The 17,677-nt window shown below is 41.1% G+C and overlaps 1 protein-coding gene across 4 annotated transcripts in view; it reads left to right on the top strand.

Moving 5' to 3' along the window:
* Positions 1-17,677, top strand: part of SLC9A9 (solute carrier family 9 member A9) — a 660,343-nt gene that overhangs the window by 6,131 nt on the left and 636,535 nt on the right. For 3 of the 4 annotated variants that reach the window (XR_015158063.1, XM_086385315.1, XM_086385488.1), the window contains exon 2: positions 15,080-15,282. Coding sequence is in view for 3 of the 4 variants with exons in the window: in XM_086385315.1 (XP_086241441.1) it covers positions 15,080-15,282 (203 nt within the window). In the remaining variant the exon portion in view is untranslated. Of the gene's footprint in view, positions 1-14,533; positions 14,795-15,079; positions 15,283-17,677 lie in introns of those variants that run through there. The other variant, XM_086385409.1, reaches the window with a different exon arrangement.

The raw sequence follows: 17,677 nt of genomic DNA, 5'->3' as shown, positions 1-17,677 counted from the left end.
AAGTCGCTTCAGTCGTGTCCAACTCTGTGTGACCCCATAGATGGCAGCCCACCAGGCTCTGCTGTCCCTGGGATTCTCCAGGCAAGAACACTGGAGTGGGTTGCCATTTCCTTCTCCAAGGCATGAAAGTGATAAGTGAAAGTGAAGTCGCTCAGTCGTGTCTGACTCTTAGCGACTCCGTGGACTGCAGCCCACCAGGCTCCTCTGTCCATGGGATTTTCCAGTCAAGAGTACTGGAGTGGGGTGCCATTGCCTTCTCCGGTTCAAGGGTCCTAGGATGCTTTTAAAAATTAATGGTAACATTTTAACAATATTTTTGCTTCACTGATAACAGTGGTTGGTAATTGTGTCTCATGACATTCTACAATTCTCATTATTTCAAAATTGAAGGATTAAAATCCATAACTGATTTAACGTATAAACCGTGATAATATTCATTTAAATTGGACTAAAAGCTTAGAAGACTACTAATGGTCAAATATTGATTGGCAGCAGATGGTGCACTTAGCGCTGCTCACTTAGGGCCCTGTATCCCCTTCTCATTGTTCATAAAAGAAAAATTGCTTCTTGTTCTCTGATAGCATTAACAATTCCATTATACATCACTGGCAGCTCCCTTACTTTGTAGGGCATTCCTAATGCCATGCATTTGAGGGGTGGGATCTGAACTTAGGAACAAAATAGTTTAAACCTCTTAGAATTCTGCCTTTGATTTCATGGCCTTACAATATAAGAAAGAGTTTCTAAATGCACATGGAAATCTTGTTTAGTGGGCTGAAGGGAAAAATTAAGCTACAAAATTTAGATTTTGAATTCATTACAGTATGTTAAACTATTGGGCTTCTCAGGTGGTTCAGTGGTAAAGAACCCACCTGTGAAACAAGAGACACGGGGCCCATCCCTGGGTTGGGAAGATCTCCTGGAGAGGGAAATGGCAGCCCACTCCAGTATTCTTGCCTGGAGAATCCCATGGACAGGGGAACCTGGCAGGCTAAAATTCATGGGATTGCAAAGAGTTGGACATGACCGAGTGACTAAACAACAGCAACATATTAAACTACTGACCTATGTTCCTCTAAAAAGATATTTACCAGTTTAATAGGTCCCATTGAGTTCACTCAACATCCTGTTTTTCAAGATTTAAAGAAAATATAGTTCATAGTCAATCACTAACCCTATCTTTCTTCAACAATCACAAGGCATTCATTTTACCCTGGCACTGCTTGGAGGCTCCTCAGGACAAGGCTGGGCTGTTGGACATGGTGTGGCTGTCCCCTACTGATCCATTTCACTCTGCTGTGGTCCAGCCCTGCCTCCGTGACCTCCAGGCCCATAGGAGACGTTGACTGCCACTTTATACCCTTCTCCCTGCCTGGAAGCCCCGTCTGAGGCTTTTTCCTTATTCAAATGTGGCCTGCTTTATGGAGAAAGCGTTGGATGCTCTCTTGTGGATTTGAGTTTTAAATCCTTATGATTTTCCTTCTTTCTTTCTTTCTTTTTTTTCAGTAGCTAAATGCATTACTTTGGGCAAGTGACTTAATTTCTAGCCTTACTTTTCCCACCTATAAAATGAGGAGGAAGTGAAATAGATGATCACTAACCTTCCTTCCAGCTGCAAAAGTCCTTCAAAATTCAGGTCAAGGCTGACTTTTTCCATCGGGCATCTCAGTTACTCCAACCCAAATCAAGACCTTTCCTCCCAGAACCAGCCTATAGTGACATCCAGGTCCTTTTCCCAGGCAGAATTTTAGTTAGTGTTATATTGTCATTCTTAGTTCTTCCAATCCCTCTCTGATTTTGTATTGCGTGCTCAGTAAATCCTGTTGAATTCCTGTTAGAAAGTTAAAGAGAGAAAGTTATCCTGTCAGAACAGTGAGGGCTGGCTGTGGATTTGAGGGTCTATGGATGCATGTCCTATGAAAGTCAGAGTGGCTCTGGTTTAATCTGAAAGGGTCTGCAGGAAAGGAAATTACGGTTAAGAGCCTAAGGAAGGAAACTTGCTTTCCCCTCTCATTTAAAAAAAAAAAAAAAGGTTGGTTTTAAGGACGCCAGAGATCAGGGCAAGGTTTTCCATGCTGTAAAGTGTTAGCCAGAGAAAGTTTGAAAAAGTGGAAAAAATTGAAGGCAAATTGCTCTGTGTAGGTTTCTGAAAGTTGATTTTAAGAAAATAACCTCCTATGTATTCTGCTGTGCTCCTGAATCAGCAGGGAGCTACAGAGAAAGCTCTGAGAGCAAACTGTGTTGCCTCAAAGAATCTTGTCTCAGGTTCTAAAGACTAATGGGCGAGCACATCAAGAAAATGAATTTATGATTTGAACTGTTTATGGAGATATTATATGTAGTCTGAATTAAAATTATATGGTCAGCAAGTGGGGACATGAAGAACAAACATTTGTTAGGGTTTATTATAAAATCAGTCAGTTCAGTCATTCAGTTGTGTCCGACTCTTTGCGACCCCATGAACCACAGCACACCAGGCCTCCCTGTCCATCACCAACTCCCAGAGTCTACCCAAACCCATGTCCATTGAGTCGGTGATGCCATCCAACTATCTCATCCTCTGTCGTCCCCTTCTCCTGCCCTCAATCTTTCCCAGCATGAGGATCTTTTCAAATGAGTCAGCTCTTCACATCAGATGGCCAAAGTATTTGAGTTTCAGCTTCAGCATCAGTCCTTCCAAGGAACACTCAGGACTGATCTCCTTTAGGATGAACTAGTTGGATCTCCTTGCAGTCCAAGGAGCATCAATTCTTCAGTGCTCAGCTTTCTTCACAGTCCAACTCTCACATCCATACATGACCACAGGAAAAATCATAGCCTTGACTAGATAGACCTTTGTTGATAAAGTAATGTCTCTGCTTTTTAATATGGTGTCTAGGTTGGTCATAACTTTCCTTCCAAGGAGTAAGCGTCTTTTAATTTCATGGCTACAATCACCATCTGCAGTGATTTTCGAGCCCAGAAAAATAAAGTCAGCCACTGTTTCTACTGTTTCCCCATCTATTTGCCAAGAAGTGATGGTACCAGATGCCATGATCTTAGTTTTCTGAATGTTGAGCTTTAAGCCAACTTTTTTCACTCTCCTCTTTCACTTTCATCAAGAGGCGCTTTAGTTCCTCTTCACTTTCTGCCATAAGGGTGGTGTCATCTGCATATCTGAGGTTATTGATATTTCTCCCGGCAATCTTGATTCCAGCTTGTGCTTCTTTCAGCCCAGCATTTCTCATGATGTACTCTGCATAGAAGTTCAATAAGCAGGGTGACAATATACAGCCTTGGCATACTCTGTTTCCTATTTGGAACCAGTCTGTTGTTCCATGTCCAGTTCTAACTGTTGCTTCCTGACCTGCATACAGGTTTCTGAAGAGGCAGGTTAGGTGGTCTGGTATTCCCATCTCTTTCAGAATTTTCCACAATTTATTGTGATCCACACAGTCAAAGGCTTTGGCATAGTCAATAAAGCAGAAATAGATGTTTTTCTGGAACTCTCTTGCTTTTTCAATAAATAACATATAATAAAAAACAATAAAACAAATGACAATAATAGCTACCACAAATGGCATTTGCTGTGGGAACTATGCTCTCATAAGTACTTATATATATATTAACTCATTTAACCCTCACAATCACCATTTTATAGATGGGGAAACTGAGGCACCCCAAATTAAATAACTTGCCTAATGTCACACATCTACTAGATGCCACAGCTGGGACTCAAGCCTTGGTAGTTTGGCTCCATGAGGCCACAGGGTATCACAAACATGGGTGTGTGTGTGTGTTACAGGGAAAGATATTATCATTTTTTTAAGTTACAGATGCTGAAACAAACATTCAGAGACATGCTGTGACTTGCTGGTAACCACCAGGGCTGAACTTCAAACCCAGGACCATAAAACCCATGTTCTTTTTCCTGAATCACACATTTAGTTCTAGGAAGGTTGCTGTTATTCAGTTAAATGTCTACTCTGTGCCAGGTGATAGTTCCTTAGAAAGTTTATAGAAGTAAGACAGAGAATGAGAGATCTAACTTTATACTAAACCTCATTGCTAGTCATCACTGTATCCATGCCAAAATAGGCCTGAAGACCTTCAGTTTGTATGTTAGGAAACAGAAACTCAAAAAATTTACAACTATGGCCAAGGTTTCCCACAATAATTGGCATGAACACCATTTTTGGAAGCTAGTGCTCTCAAATTCTGGCCACAGTTGACTACTCATCGAAGTCTTCTGCTGATATTTAACTCTCCCATGAAGTCAGGAGTGGGGAGAAGTAGGGGAAGGAAGGTATTAAGTTTTCTTTTTTACCTTGAGGCCTCAGAAACAGTATACTGTCCATAGCAAAAAGCCCAGGATGGAAAACAGATGATAAATCACTTCAGTCATGTCCAATTCTTTGTCACCCTATGAACTGTAGCCCACCAGACTCCTCTGTCTGTGGGATTCTCCAGGCAAGAATACTGGAGTGGGTTGCCGTGCCCTCCTTCAGGGGATCAGCCTGGGGATTTAACCCATGTCTCTTACTTCTCCTGCATTGGGAGTTGGGTTCTTTACCACTAGCATGGGAAAGACAGTGGGAGCAACATTGTGAAAGTGTGTTATGCCAAGTAGCTGGGTTGCAATGTCCCAGGGAGAGTGATAAGGCTGACCAAGAAACACTTGCTCCAGCATCAGGTTGGGTGGTGTTGCAATTCCACAGTCATTCTGGTTTTAAATGCCTATGGTTGTTGGAATGGGTGGGGAAGATCCTGCAAATGCCTTATTTATGTGGAGTGGGCAAAGTAGGCTTTCATAATATGTTAGGTTAATTGAGTTAAATTTTTGGAAGAGATTGAAGATAAAATTGATTATACGTCTGGACTCTCCAAGCTTGATGAAACCTATGTGCATGAACCTGAGGTGACATGGATATTGATAGAGTTCTATGACTGTGATGTCAATCATACTGGTAGAAACTGTTGTCTTCAGGATAGTACTTGTCACAATAGGGTCCCAGGACCAGCAGCATCAGCATTATCTGAAAACTCACTCGAAATGCTTATATGTGGGCCCCAGCCCAGACTTATTAGGTCAAAAATTTGGGGCAGAATCCAGCAAAGCAGTTTTTCAACAGACCTTCTAGAGGGTTCTGATGTGCCAAAGTACAACTACTTCATGTCACTCCTACTTTTGTTTCTTTTGTTTTCTTTTATATTTTTTTCTTTCTCACTTCATTACCCTATTGTGACAAAAAGGGGAGTTTGAGAGACAATCTCCTTGTATTGGAGAGTCTGTTCCTCTTTCACTATCTATAATACTTCATGAAATTTCCACCTGTGGTCTGAGAAAAAAAAAAAAGAGACTGTTTCTGTGTAAACATTATAAAGTAAGAAATTAATTTGTTTTAGTCAGTGTGTATCTAGTTTGATATCTCTATTTTCGTATTTCTTCTGTAAACTTGCAAAGCTGATTTCATGGAAGCATGTTAGCTCTGTATAAGCTGGTGTCTGAGATAGTTTCTAGAGAAAAGTTACCTATAGTGCTGTGTTAGGAATCCAGAGTGCTGTGAAATGTGTGTGTTGTGTGTTTGTGTGCTTGCATGTGTGTGTTTGTGTATGTTGTGTGCATGAGTGTGTTTGATATACACCAAGGAAGGAAGTGTGCGTTGAACAGCCTACCATGGTAGGAGAGCTCATGGTTGGGGTTCTGTCATTTCCCATATGACTCTAACCTGTGAGGAGACAGAACTTTGAATGGATGAGGCATCCCAAGGTGGAACAGCTTCACGGAGACCACTTTCCCACCTTGGGATATCATGGGATACTGTTGCTGGCAGATGCCCCAGACAGACTTGTTCTGAAATCCTATGGGATGCTTTTTCTCAACAAGTTGATAATGAGCCAGCACCAAGCAATAAATTATGTCCCTTTTAGCAGCACCCACACTTTCTTTTAGTCCTTTGAATTTAGGAGGTTGGTGGGAGGGCAGAGAGAGAACAAAAGCCCTAAATAACAGAATGCGCTGTGTATTTTTACTTTTGGTCCTATCCCTGACTAATCTTAGTGTAAAATTAAACTGCTAGAGGAAAATGTTAGGGAATGCATTTAGCATTTGAAACTCAAACCCACATCATCTCTCTAAATCAGTGTTCTGACAAAGACTTTGATAAGATGGTAGAGGTGGATAAATACCAAATAAACAGTTAAAAATTGTGGAGATGCCAGGTAATGTCTAATATTTGTGAATCTCCACATTTGGATCCCTAGTTCATACATATTTGTTTTAATCTGAGTGACTAAAATAACATCTTACTTTCCCTGCCTTAAAGAGTCTCCTGCTGTAAAAAGTCTTAAGATTGGTAAAGAACACTCTTTCTTCCTTGGGCTTTATTTTATTCCTGTCATCTTGAAATTCCTCTACTCAAATTCCTTTGCTAGATTCTTTTTCACATAAATATACACTGATTCTGATGGTAACTTTCTCTGCAGTTGCCCACTGTATCTCATTTCTCTTTTCTCTCTTCTGATAATTGTCTCCAAATGCTCTTTCCTCTGCTCCAAAACAGAGCAAATCTGCCTCCCCGAAAGCGGGTTACCCTGCCTTTCCTCAGGATCTTCTCGGGAACCATTTCTCCTTCTTGAACAACCTCTGTTTCTCAGTTGTGCTGGGGCCCTTGGCCTCACGTGCCTTAGTGGGCCACCCCAATTGCTCCAGGGTCCTGATTAGGACCCTGCTCATTGATTTCCATGGGCTTCTCCCTAAAAAACTCCACACCCTCTTCTCTACCTGGCAAACCCTATGCATCCTTAAGAACCTTTTCTGTAAGGCCTTCCTTAATGCTTTCATGGGGCAGAGTTAGGGTTCCTGGGGACTTTTATATTCACTTAAAAATTATGTCTGTTAGCATGTATTCAGCTGTATAGTCACAGAAATCCTGACTCAAACACTCTTAAGCAGTGTGGTCATTTATTATCTCACATAGCTGAAGCCTAGAGGAGAGTAATCTTCAGGGCTGGTTGACTCAGCAGCCTGCTATTGTGTTCAAGGACCCCGGCTCTTTCCTTTACTCTGCTATTCCTGGTGCTGACTTCCATGTCAGAGTGAGGGTGAAGTGGACATGGCAGTTTCTACTGTCCTAACCAGGCCCAATAATAGTCTGAGGCAGAAGACAACTCATCTCTCTTCTGCCTCTCTCTTAGGATGACAAAGCTTTTGTAGGGAGCCTCCTAGCAAGCTTCCCTTCACATCTTACTGACTGAAATAGAGTCACATGCCTTCTAGTACCAGTGGCTCAGATGGACAAGTATCCTGCTGCAATGCAGGCGATCTCCAGGTTCAATCCCTGGGTCAGGAAGCTCCCCTAGAGAAGGAAATGGCTACCCACTCCAGTATTCTTGCCTGGAGAATCCCATGGACAGAGGAGCCGTGGGATTAGCTGAACAAATCAGGGTTTTATTGGGATAAAGGGGAGATGGACATGAGTTGTCAGTCAACAATATCTGATACCCTTATCAAGTTGAAATATTATATTATACACCTTAAGGATTCATCTTTTTTTGTAGGGGACAATAATTCATTTATCTAGATTATTCTTAGAAGCCACTCAGTGCATAGAATGAAAGAAATATAAAACTTGATTCTTCTTCAGACTTCATGTATTAATTGCATTTTCTTTCAGTTCAGTTCAGTTCAGTCCCTCAGTTGTGTCCGACTCTTTGCAACCCCATGAATCACAGCATGCCAGGCCTCCCCGTCCATCACCAACTCCCAGAGTTCACTCAGACTCACGTCCATCGAGTCAGTGATGCCATCCAGCCGTCTCATCCTCTGTCGTCCCCTTCTTCTCCTGACCCCAGTCCCTCCTAGCATCAGAGTCTTTTCCAATGAGTCAGCTCTTCGCATGAGGTGGCCAAAGTACTGGAGTTTCAGCTTTAGCATCATTCCTTCCAAAGAAATCCCAGGGCTGATCTCCTTCAGAATGGACTGGTTGGATCTCCTTGCAGTCCAAAGGACTCTCAAGAGTCTTCTCCAACACCACAGTTCAAAATCATCCATTCTTCGGCACTCAGCTTTCTTCACAGTCCAACTCTCACATCCATACATGACCACTGGAAAAACCATAGCCTTGACTAGACGGACCTTTGTTGGCAAAGTAATGTCTCTGCTTTTGAATATGCTATCTAGGTTGGTCATAACTTTCCTTCCAAGGAGTAAGCGTCTTTTAATTTCATGGCTGCAGTCACCATCTGCAGTGATTTTGGAGCCTCAAAAAAAGTCTGACACTGTTTCCACTGTTTACCCATCTATTTGCCATGGCATCTCCCAGATGCCATGATCTTTGTTTTCTGAATGTTGAGTTTTAAGCCAATTTTTTCATTCTCCTCTTTCACCTTCATCAAGAGGCTTTTTAGTTCCTCTTCACTTTCTGCCATAAAGGTGGTGTCATCTGCATATCTGAGGTTATTGATATTTCTCCCAGCAATCTTGATTCCAGCTTGTGCTTCTTCCAGCCCAGCGTTTCTCATGATGTACTCTGCATATAAGTTAAATAAGCAGGGTGACAATATACAGCCTTGACGTACTCCTTTTCCTATTTGGAACCAGTCTGTTGTTCCATGTCCAGTTCTAACTGTTGCTTCCTGACCTGCATACAGATTTCTCAAGAGGCATGTCAGATGGTCATATTCCCATCTCTTTGAGAATTTTCCACAGTTTATTGTGATCCACACAGTCAAAGGCTTTGGCATAGTCAATAAAGCAGAAATAGATGTTTTTCTGGAACTCTCTTGCTTTTTCCATGATCCAGCAGAGTTGGCAATTTGATCTCTGGTTCCTCTGCCTTTTCTAAAACCAGCTTGAACATCTGGAAGTTCACGGTTCACATATTGCTGAAGCCTGGCTTGGAGAATTTTGAGCATTACTTTACTAGTATGTGAGATGAGTGCAATTGTGAGGTAGTTTGAGCATTCTTTGGCATTGCCTTTCTTTGGGATTGGAATGAAAACTGACATTTTCCAGTCCTGTGGCCACTGCTGAGTTTTCCAAATTTGCTGGCATATTGAGTGCAGCACTTTCACAGCATCATCTTTCAGGATTTGAAATAGCTCAACTGGAATTCCATCACCTCCACTAGCTTTGTTTGTAGTGATGCTTTCTAAGGCCCACTTGACTTCACATTCCAGGATGTCTGGCTCCAGGTGAGTGATCACACCATCGTGATTATCTGGGTCATGAAGATCTTTTTTGTATAGTTCTTCTGTGTATTCTTGCCATCTCTTCTTAATATCTTCTGCTTCTGTTAGGTCCATACCATTTCTGTCCTTTATTGAGCCCATCTTTGCATGAAATGTTCCCTTGGTATCTCTAATTTTCTTGAAGAGTTCTCTAGTCTTTCCCATTCTGTTGTTTTCCTCTATTTCTTTGCATTGATCACTGAGGAAGGCTTTCTTATCTCTTCTTGCTATTCTTTGGAACTCTGCATTCAGATGCTTATATCTTTCCTTTCTCCTTTGCTTTTCACTTCTCTTCTTTTCACAGCTATTTGTAAGGCCTCCTCAGACAGCCATTTTGCTTTTTTGCATTTCTTTTCCATGGGGATGATCTTGATCCCTATCTCCTGTACAAAGTCATGCACCTCAGTCCGTAGTTCATCAGGCACTCTATCTATCAGATCTAGTCCCTTAAATCTATTTCTCACTTCCACTGTATAATCATAAGGGATTTGATTTAGGTCATACCTGAATGGTCTAGGCTCCTAAATTCTCTCCAATATCTTGTGGCATTGAAATATACCTGTGTAGTCATCTGATTATCAGATGTATGTGTATAGTTGGGCTTGTTGCTTTATGTTACTCCAGAGAAGTACCACCCCTACAGAATAAGAATCTGACGGGAGCTTGCTGTGTGTGCCATGCGGGTGGCAGTGTGTGTGACAGTGTGTGAACACAACTGTTGGTCTGAACATAGCCAAAGAGGTTTCAACATGTGATGTTTTCAAAACCATTCTGTAATCCATTTTATTATATATAAATATAACCATTATATGTCAAAGTAAATCCCCATCCATATTTCTCTTAGAAAACACCCTTTTAGGAGGACATTTCAGCATCATGTAGAATGACTGTCAGTAAGATGCAGGGGAACTGGTTATGAAATGCAGGCTTAGTATAAGAAGACACTTAGGAAACACCTGTTGTACCTTCTTCTTACCAGAAATTAGGATCACAGGACTGGGCAGAAGGTAGATTAAAGTATTTTAATATTGTATGATCAGAGCCATATTTTGTTCATTTTTATAACTCCTACAACAATTCCTGTCATGTCTATAGCATGAAAGCAGAAGGAGGGAAGAAGGCAGGGTGTTGGTTTTTTTTTTTTTTCATATTTTCAATATGAAGAGTGGAGAGTCAGTTCAGAGAGATGAGGCTCACGTTTCTAAATGCTTCTCATTTTGAGTGCTCATGAGGCTCTTTTTTGTCCTTCCCTCTTTTCTCCCACAAACATCACCATGTCCACTGTATGTCAGGCATCTGCTGTGAGAATTATACCACAAGCAAGCTCTGTAAGGATGGGAACATCACAGCATTTGGGGTGATGCTCCTCACATGTGACATTTTAAAATGCTGGTCCCTGACTGACTACATAAACTCAGAGGAGTTTTCTTCTTGAAATCTCCCTTTTCTTCTTGAATCCAAGGGAGTTTGTGAACTTGGAGAAAGTTGGGCTGTAACTGCCTAAAGTGTTTGGCATTTCAAGAGGGAAAAATAGAGATGAGAAATAGCACAGGTTCTGCCCTAAACCATCTCCTTGTCTAGTGGTGACAAAGCCGAAGTCTGCATAGCAATGCTGAACAATTTATGTCTTTATATAACATTGGACCCAAAAGGGTGTGGTTCAAACTGTAAGTATTCAAAGATTAGGGAACTTAGTACAGGCCGCATCAGAGCCCAGGTCTCCCTGCTGGGACTTGGGATGTTCTTTGTTGGACTTTGAGTACTTTAGGGATGAGGACTGTTTGCCCAGCTCTGACTTGGGGGTTGTATGCTGCTGGAGCAATGCCAGGGCTCACTCGAGAACAGCTTCCCACCACTGTCACTCTAGTTACCCAGAAGCTCAGACTTGTAGACCCAGGGGACACATTTGGACTAGAGTTTCTGCTTGAAGAAGGTAAGGCCACCAGCCGGCCAGGTAACAGAGCTCAGCAAAGTGTCATACTTGGAGGATAAACCTGGGACCAGGGCTGTGTGTACATGTGTTGGTGATATTGTTTTGCTGGGAGAGGCTGCCTTCTTTTCTCCCTGGGCAGGTGGGGTCAGCTTCATGACTTACCAAAGAGACTGCTGGTTTGTGTCTATAAATCATGGTAGATAGTCTCCTCTTTCCTTCTTCTGCATACAAGTGGCTGATACTTTCTTTATCCTGTATCTTTGTGGGGGTGTAAAAACGATCCCTTTTCATTAGCATTTTCTTCTTAGCAGTCCTTCTTTATCTGTCACCTACTCTAATACTGGGTAGGAGCGTGTTCACTCAAGACTCCACATTTGTGTCAAGATACAGCTAAAGCTGTGAGTGATTTAGCTAGAGCTAAAATTGTGAAGCTCTGTGAGTAAGTAGTCTGGCCTCCAACATTAAGGAGTTTCTAGTTGCTGCTACTGCACACAGATGGGTGGATGTGTTTGTTAACCAAGTTCATAGCGAAGCTGCAGCTCCTCCACTGATCCTTATCCTAGGCTAAGATGACTCCTCTCAACCCTTGGGGTAGGGGAAAAGGAGGGCCAGGGTCTTTTGTCTAGTGTGTTAATTTGAGTCTTCCAAGAAGCAGATACTGGAAAGAGATTAGTTGTGCAAAAAATTTATTAGGGGAAATTCTTTTGAGGAAAAATGGGGAGGGAGACTGAGGATGCTGGGCCAGCTGTCAGGCCTTGGTGCAGCCCCAACCAACTCCTGTGGAGAGAGGGAAGGACAGGAGGCTGGGGAGGAAAAGGTTTAAGCTGCAGTCCAGTTTTAAAAAAGGTTTGACAAGGCTGTTACACAGTCTTTGAGCTTGGGGCCTTCAGAGGCCTGCTTAGTGCCCCTGATGAGATCAGTCATTGGCTGATTTCTTAAGTGCCTCCAGTTGCCTCTTCTCAAAGGCTGGACCCAGGGATGGCACAGAGGGCCAGGCACGGCCATTTAGGTTTTGATTCACTTGTTTTTATGACAAATTCTCATTTTCCCTGCTTAGGAAAGTATGATGGACACTTCATGTTTACTCCCTGTTATTGTACCGAAAGCACATTGCAAAAATAAAACGACTCACCCTTTGGGAATTTCAGCCCTTATCAACAATATAGTTTCTCTCTATTCAGGTGCACATAGTACCTTGCTTCTCTTCTGTATTTTCCACTAAGCAGAAAGCTTAAGAGGTCATAGTATCATGGTACTTGCCAAGTGACACTTAGAGAATAAATTCTCCCTGAGATTTCACTAGAGTGTTGGAAAAGTGATGTTCTCACACAGGCATCCTAAGCCATGCGCAGCGTATATGGTGTGTCTTCCCTCCTCTTTCCCGACTAGTTTTATTACAGTCATTTGACGCTGCACGTGGAGGGCTGCTCACTGCTCTGTGATAGATCAAGTGCTCATGGTGGTTACAAACCCATCACTTATTCTTTTCTTTCTGACATAAGTTAGCATTAAATATTTCTCACTATTATGGGGGAGTGGACCAAATAGCGAAGCAGGAATAAGTAAGATAAAAATATTCTTGACAGAAATCTGCTTTCATTCTCACCTCTCACTCAAGTTTTCTGCTTTATTGCCAGAGTGATGGCTCTTACATGAAAATGTGACTTTTACTGTCCTGCCTAAAATTTTACAACACTTTCATATTACCACTGGGTTAGAAGTAAGAACTCCTTAGCAGGACAGAGGAGCCTCTTTATAACCTGGCCCCTGTAGTCTAGTTTCTCTCTCTTTCTCTCTCTCTCCCTCTCTTCCACTTACTCTCTTCTTACAATCCACTGCTGATTTCCTAAATCCATCAGATTTCTCAAGTTCCTTTGTATTTATATGGTATAATGTTAGGTTGTCCTAGTGATCGTTAACACAGAAGCACTCACATTTCAGTGAGTGCACAAGAGAAGTTCACCTTTCACTCACATAATGGTCCAGTGCAGGTTTTCCTGGTTTGTGGATGGCTTTCCCCCACCTGGTGTCTCAGGGACTCAGGCTTCTTCAGTGTCGTGACTCTGTCTACCTACAGTACTGTTTTCCCCCCTCCATGTCCATCTGATAGATGGCGAAAGAGAAGGGAGAAAGCACACCTACTTCTTCAACACTTCTGTGGCACACATCACTTTTTCTTATAATCCATCGGTGAGAACCCATCCAAACTCGAGACAGCCAGAAACACAGTCTCTGGGTGAGCAGCCACTCCCTGACAACTATTCCACGTGCTGGTGAATCAAAATCCTGGGGAACATTTAGTTGTCTCTGCTGTTACTCACGTGCTGCTACCAACATGTGCAGCCTGGATCCCAACTCATTCCCTGATTCAGCTCATCTGGACAAATCTTATGTGACCTTTTAAGATTCATCTAAAGCTTTGCAGCATTCAAAGGGCTTTGGAGTGTCTCCTCTCTGTACTCATATAGCACAGAATCCTTACCAGCTGTCATAGCGCATGTCATGTTGTATTATAATTGTTTGCTTATGGATCTTCATTTCACAAACTTCAGCTCCTGTAGGACTGGGAACTGTATCTTTATTTTAAATCTATAAATGTCTGGCACAAAATATGCACCCAAATATCCACATTCATTTATTTAATGTGTTATTAAATAAATGAAAGGCAATTAGATGACTTGATTCAGAGAAGAATGGCAAAACCCCCAGCATTTGATTTTTTTTAAAGAGTAAACTGTGGATTTATCCTAAAACAAATACATCAGTTCTAATTTTAAACTGAGGAATGTGTACAATTCTAAAGTTTCTTTGCTTTTTTTGTTAATAAATCCATAATATTAAGAGAATTCACATTTATCAGATTACCATGAGCATCCAAACAGTTTATAAACTTAAAAGCCAAAGATTGTCACTTGAGTCCGACACTTTGCTAAAGGAATATTGTGTCATTAAAATGTGTTTGGATGCAGGTAAGGATAAACTTGATTTTAAATAGTTTGAAAAAAATTAGGAAATGTGTTATGTCACATAATAAGAAGTCTAGAGTTAGGGTAGGGCTTCCCAAGTGGCACAAGGGTAAGGAATCCTCCAGCCAATGCAAGAGACACGGGTTCAATCCCTGGGTGGGAAAGATCCCCTGGAGTAGGAAATGGCAACCAACTCTAGTATCCTTGCCTGGAAAATCCCATGAACAGAGGAATGTGGTGAGCTACAGTCCATGGGGTCGCAAAGAGTTGGACATGACTGAGCGCCTGAACACACACTCAGATTAGGCTCTGGGATAGGTTGATCCAGGGCTCAGTGAAGTTATTCAGGACCTAGATTCTGTCTATATCTCAGTCCCACCATCCTGAGTGTTCTGACTCTGTCCATGGACTGTATCCCCTTAAGGTGACAAGATACCTGCCAGCAAAATGTGGAGAAATGTATTGCCTTGATCATGTCCTGAGGGCGAGAGAGAATAAGAAGACTTGTCCCCTAACCGTAGTACATAAGTGCTGCCTACTAGGCTGATGGGGCTCTCTCAGATATGTGCTCATCTGTGGACCAGAAACTTTCTCCAGGGGAATTCCATCTCCTGACTGATGAGATTACTCAGTATCTGTCACAGAGCCAAGGTTTTCTTGAAGCAATTGGATGGAAAAAAAAGAGGTGGGTAGCTCTTCTCTCCAAAATCTGTGGGTCCATTAGGAAGGAAAAAAGGAGAGGTACTAAGTGTCCACTGCAAATACTGTAAGAATACAATCTTATCGACTCACAAAGAGTCAGACATGACTTAGTGACTGAACAACAAAAATCTAGTGGATTGGTGCCAGTGGAAGGGTAAACAATTTTCTAAGCCAGGTAATGATCCTTCCAAATCATATATTTGAAAACATGGAGTAATAAACATTTTAGATTATGTTCTCCAGTACAGTTATTTATTCTTTATTTTAGGCCTCGTAATGGGATTAATTTTACGATATGCTACAGCACCAACTGATATTGAAAGTGGAACTGTATATGATTGTGGAAAACTGGTCTTCAGCCCATCAACTCTTCTGATTAATATCACTGATCAAGTTTATGAATATAAATACAAGAGAGAAATAAGCCAACACAACATCAATCCTCACCAAGGCAATGCTATACTTGAAAAGGTAAGGACCCTTTCTATCTGGTCACATATTTTTGCTTCCCAGTGTAAATAATTGTGTCATATATAAGCCACCATAGAGAGTGCATTCACACACATACATATGCCCCCTTAAACACCATACTCATGGGGCAATTTCATTTACTAAGTGGTTAATGTCTTGATATGCTCTTATTGTAAGCTCGGTTGTCTGTATGTTTCTTCTAGAAGTTGAGAAAGAGTGCTTCTTATTATAACTGTTTTGCAAACCACAGTTATATTAGGGAAAAAGATAACAATAATAATTCAGCTGACTCTACCTTTAATGATACTTGATTCAAGTTTTCACACGTGTGTTTTAAGTGTCACTGCATATATATATTGTGATTGTTGTATATGTTACCAGCTGGCTACGAAGTTTAAATCTCCCTTAAGCCAAAGGGAAAATGAAGGAGAACAAAGACATTTGCACTTGCAAACCTTGATCTAGAATCTGACTTTTAGCTGCCAACATAAAACACTGGCCCCTTGGCTGTTTATAAATGCACTGACACACAGTCGCTCTCAAAAGATCTTGACTCCATCTGTCTAGTTAGAGAATCTTAGATTGAAAAAAGAAAAATCGTGAAGTTATTCACCTTCTAAAAATGGTTTTATTATTGCAAATGTGTTAACCGCTTCGGTTATTTTGGAAGAGAAAATTTCTTTTGCTCTCAGGACTCTGGGTTAGAAAACAAGTGAGGTGACCTTTCTGCTGCCTTGAGTGTGGCTCAGTCTTTGTAATAAGTGAATTTGTGTTTAATAACACAAGTGCATGCTAAGAATCAGGATCTCGCATGACTTATTCTAGCTCCTTTTGTCAAAGCTGAGCACTTCCTTGAAATTATGGAAGTGCATTTTATCACTTTTATTCCATACAGATTTAATTTTCTTTTAAAATACACTTTTTTTCCCCTCTCCATTTTGAGAGATCTGGAGCGGGAGGGGAGATACATGACCTGCCATTTTTCCTCATTCAAGAGGAGTAATTTTTAGTATTTTTTTCACACTATCTCCCAACTAGCAAATTTCTAGATTAACTTCCTCCTAGCACATGGAAGGGCTCTGGAAAGTCAAACTGATTATAATACTAACCTAAATCATGCTTAGGGAAGTGAAGCGAAGCACAAGAAAGAAAATTAAATAATGTTTCTGAAGTAAACAGGAGCAACTTCTAGATCTTTGACTTTCTTGAGTGATCTCTTCTGTGGAAAATAATCTATCTTGAAATAAATAATTTTTTAAAGTGACCTTGTTAGCAGCATAGGATTTAAACAGCCTTGTCTGTTTTAATTTTCTTAGTACCAGAATTTAACTTATTTCCCTTCTCACTCTCTTATCTGGTTTTTATCTGCATTTCTAAGCAGCACTACTTCTTCAAACAGGTTTGAGTCCCATCCCCCAAAAAGGTGCTGATAATTATCTCTGTCATTATAGCAATTTGTTTTATAACAGGACTGCCAACGAGCACCTGTTCAGAAATTCTGTTAGGGTGTTACTGACATATTGATTTTTATCAACAGCCAATTACAGTGTTTGCTTTTACAAAATTAAGGCAAGAGATGGAGAAAAATATGGAGCCTTCTTGGTTTTTCCTCTTGGTTGGATTTTGAGTTCTCACATGAAATGTTGAACTGACTTTGAATGGTTCAAGTATTTTATAGACTAACTTCTAAAGCATGTGACTTATTGAATCACAATTAGCATTTGTTCCTCTGGGCATTCCAGGCTGGCCATGGGGCAGCTCAGTACCCAGGGTAAATCCCCAACAAGTCCCTTGCTGGTGGAACAAGGAGCATCTACTGATACACTTACCTTATTAGACAACTTTAAGTAGAAATGATGTTTTTAATAAATAACCAGAGTATATTTTAACATACATTTGTTGCTTATGTGCTAATGTTGGGGGACCCTACTTAGTCTGTGAAAATGAAATGCTCATAGTCTGTCTTCCTTACTGAGAATTCTCCACTGCATGCAGTTATTCATATGAATCAAGCAATTGCTCAGTCTATGTCAGATGCAAAAGAATTCCAAAATGAGTCCAGTTTTTGAAAGGTTTAACATGGAGTTACAGAGGTTGTTAACATGGAATAATGGGGAAGAAATTCAGAACCAGAAAGACCTGTCATCTATCTTTAGTAAGTTCTTTGAACTTCCTAAGCTCCAACTTTCTTATTTGTAAGGTGGGTAGATTAGAACGGTTTTGTAGGTTGTTTCAATGTTTAAGTGAGATGATGTATAGAAAGTGCCTGACTGCCATAGGCCTTTTATACTGCATGGCCCTCACTCCTTGTTACTGTTTCCACTGCCACTTCTAATACCACCGCCGATACCATCGCCACTGCATGACTTTTAAGACCACTTAAGTGCTACCATTG

This window comes from Bos grunniens, chromosome 1 (assembly GCF_055505025.1).
Source record: "Bos grunniens cultivar Pamir isolate PY7600 chromosome 1, Bosgru_T2T1.0, whole genome shotgun sequence".
Classification (NCBI taxonomy): Eukaryota; Metazoa; Chordata; class Mammalia; order Artiodactyla; family Bovidae; genus Bos; species Bos grunniens.
The sequence above is the reverse complement of the archived record's forward strand: the minus strand, read 5'-3'. Positions and strand labels throughout refer to the sequence as shown.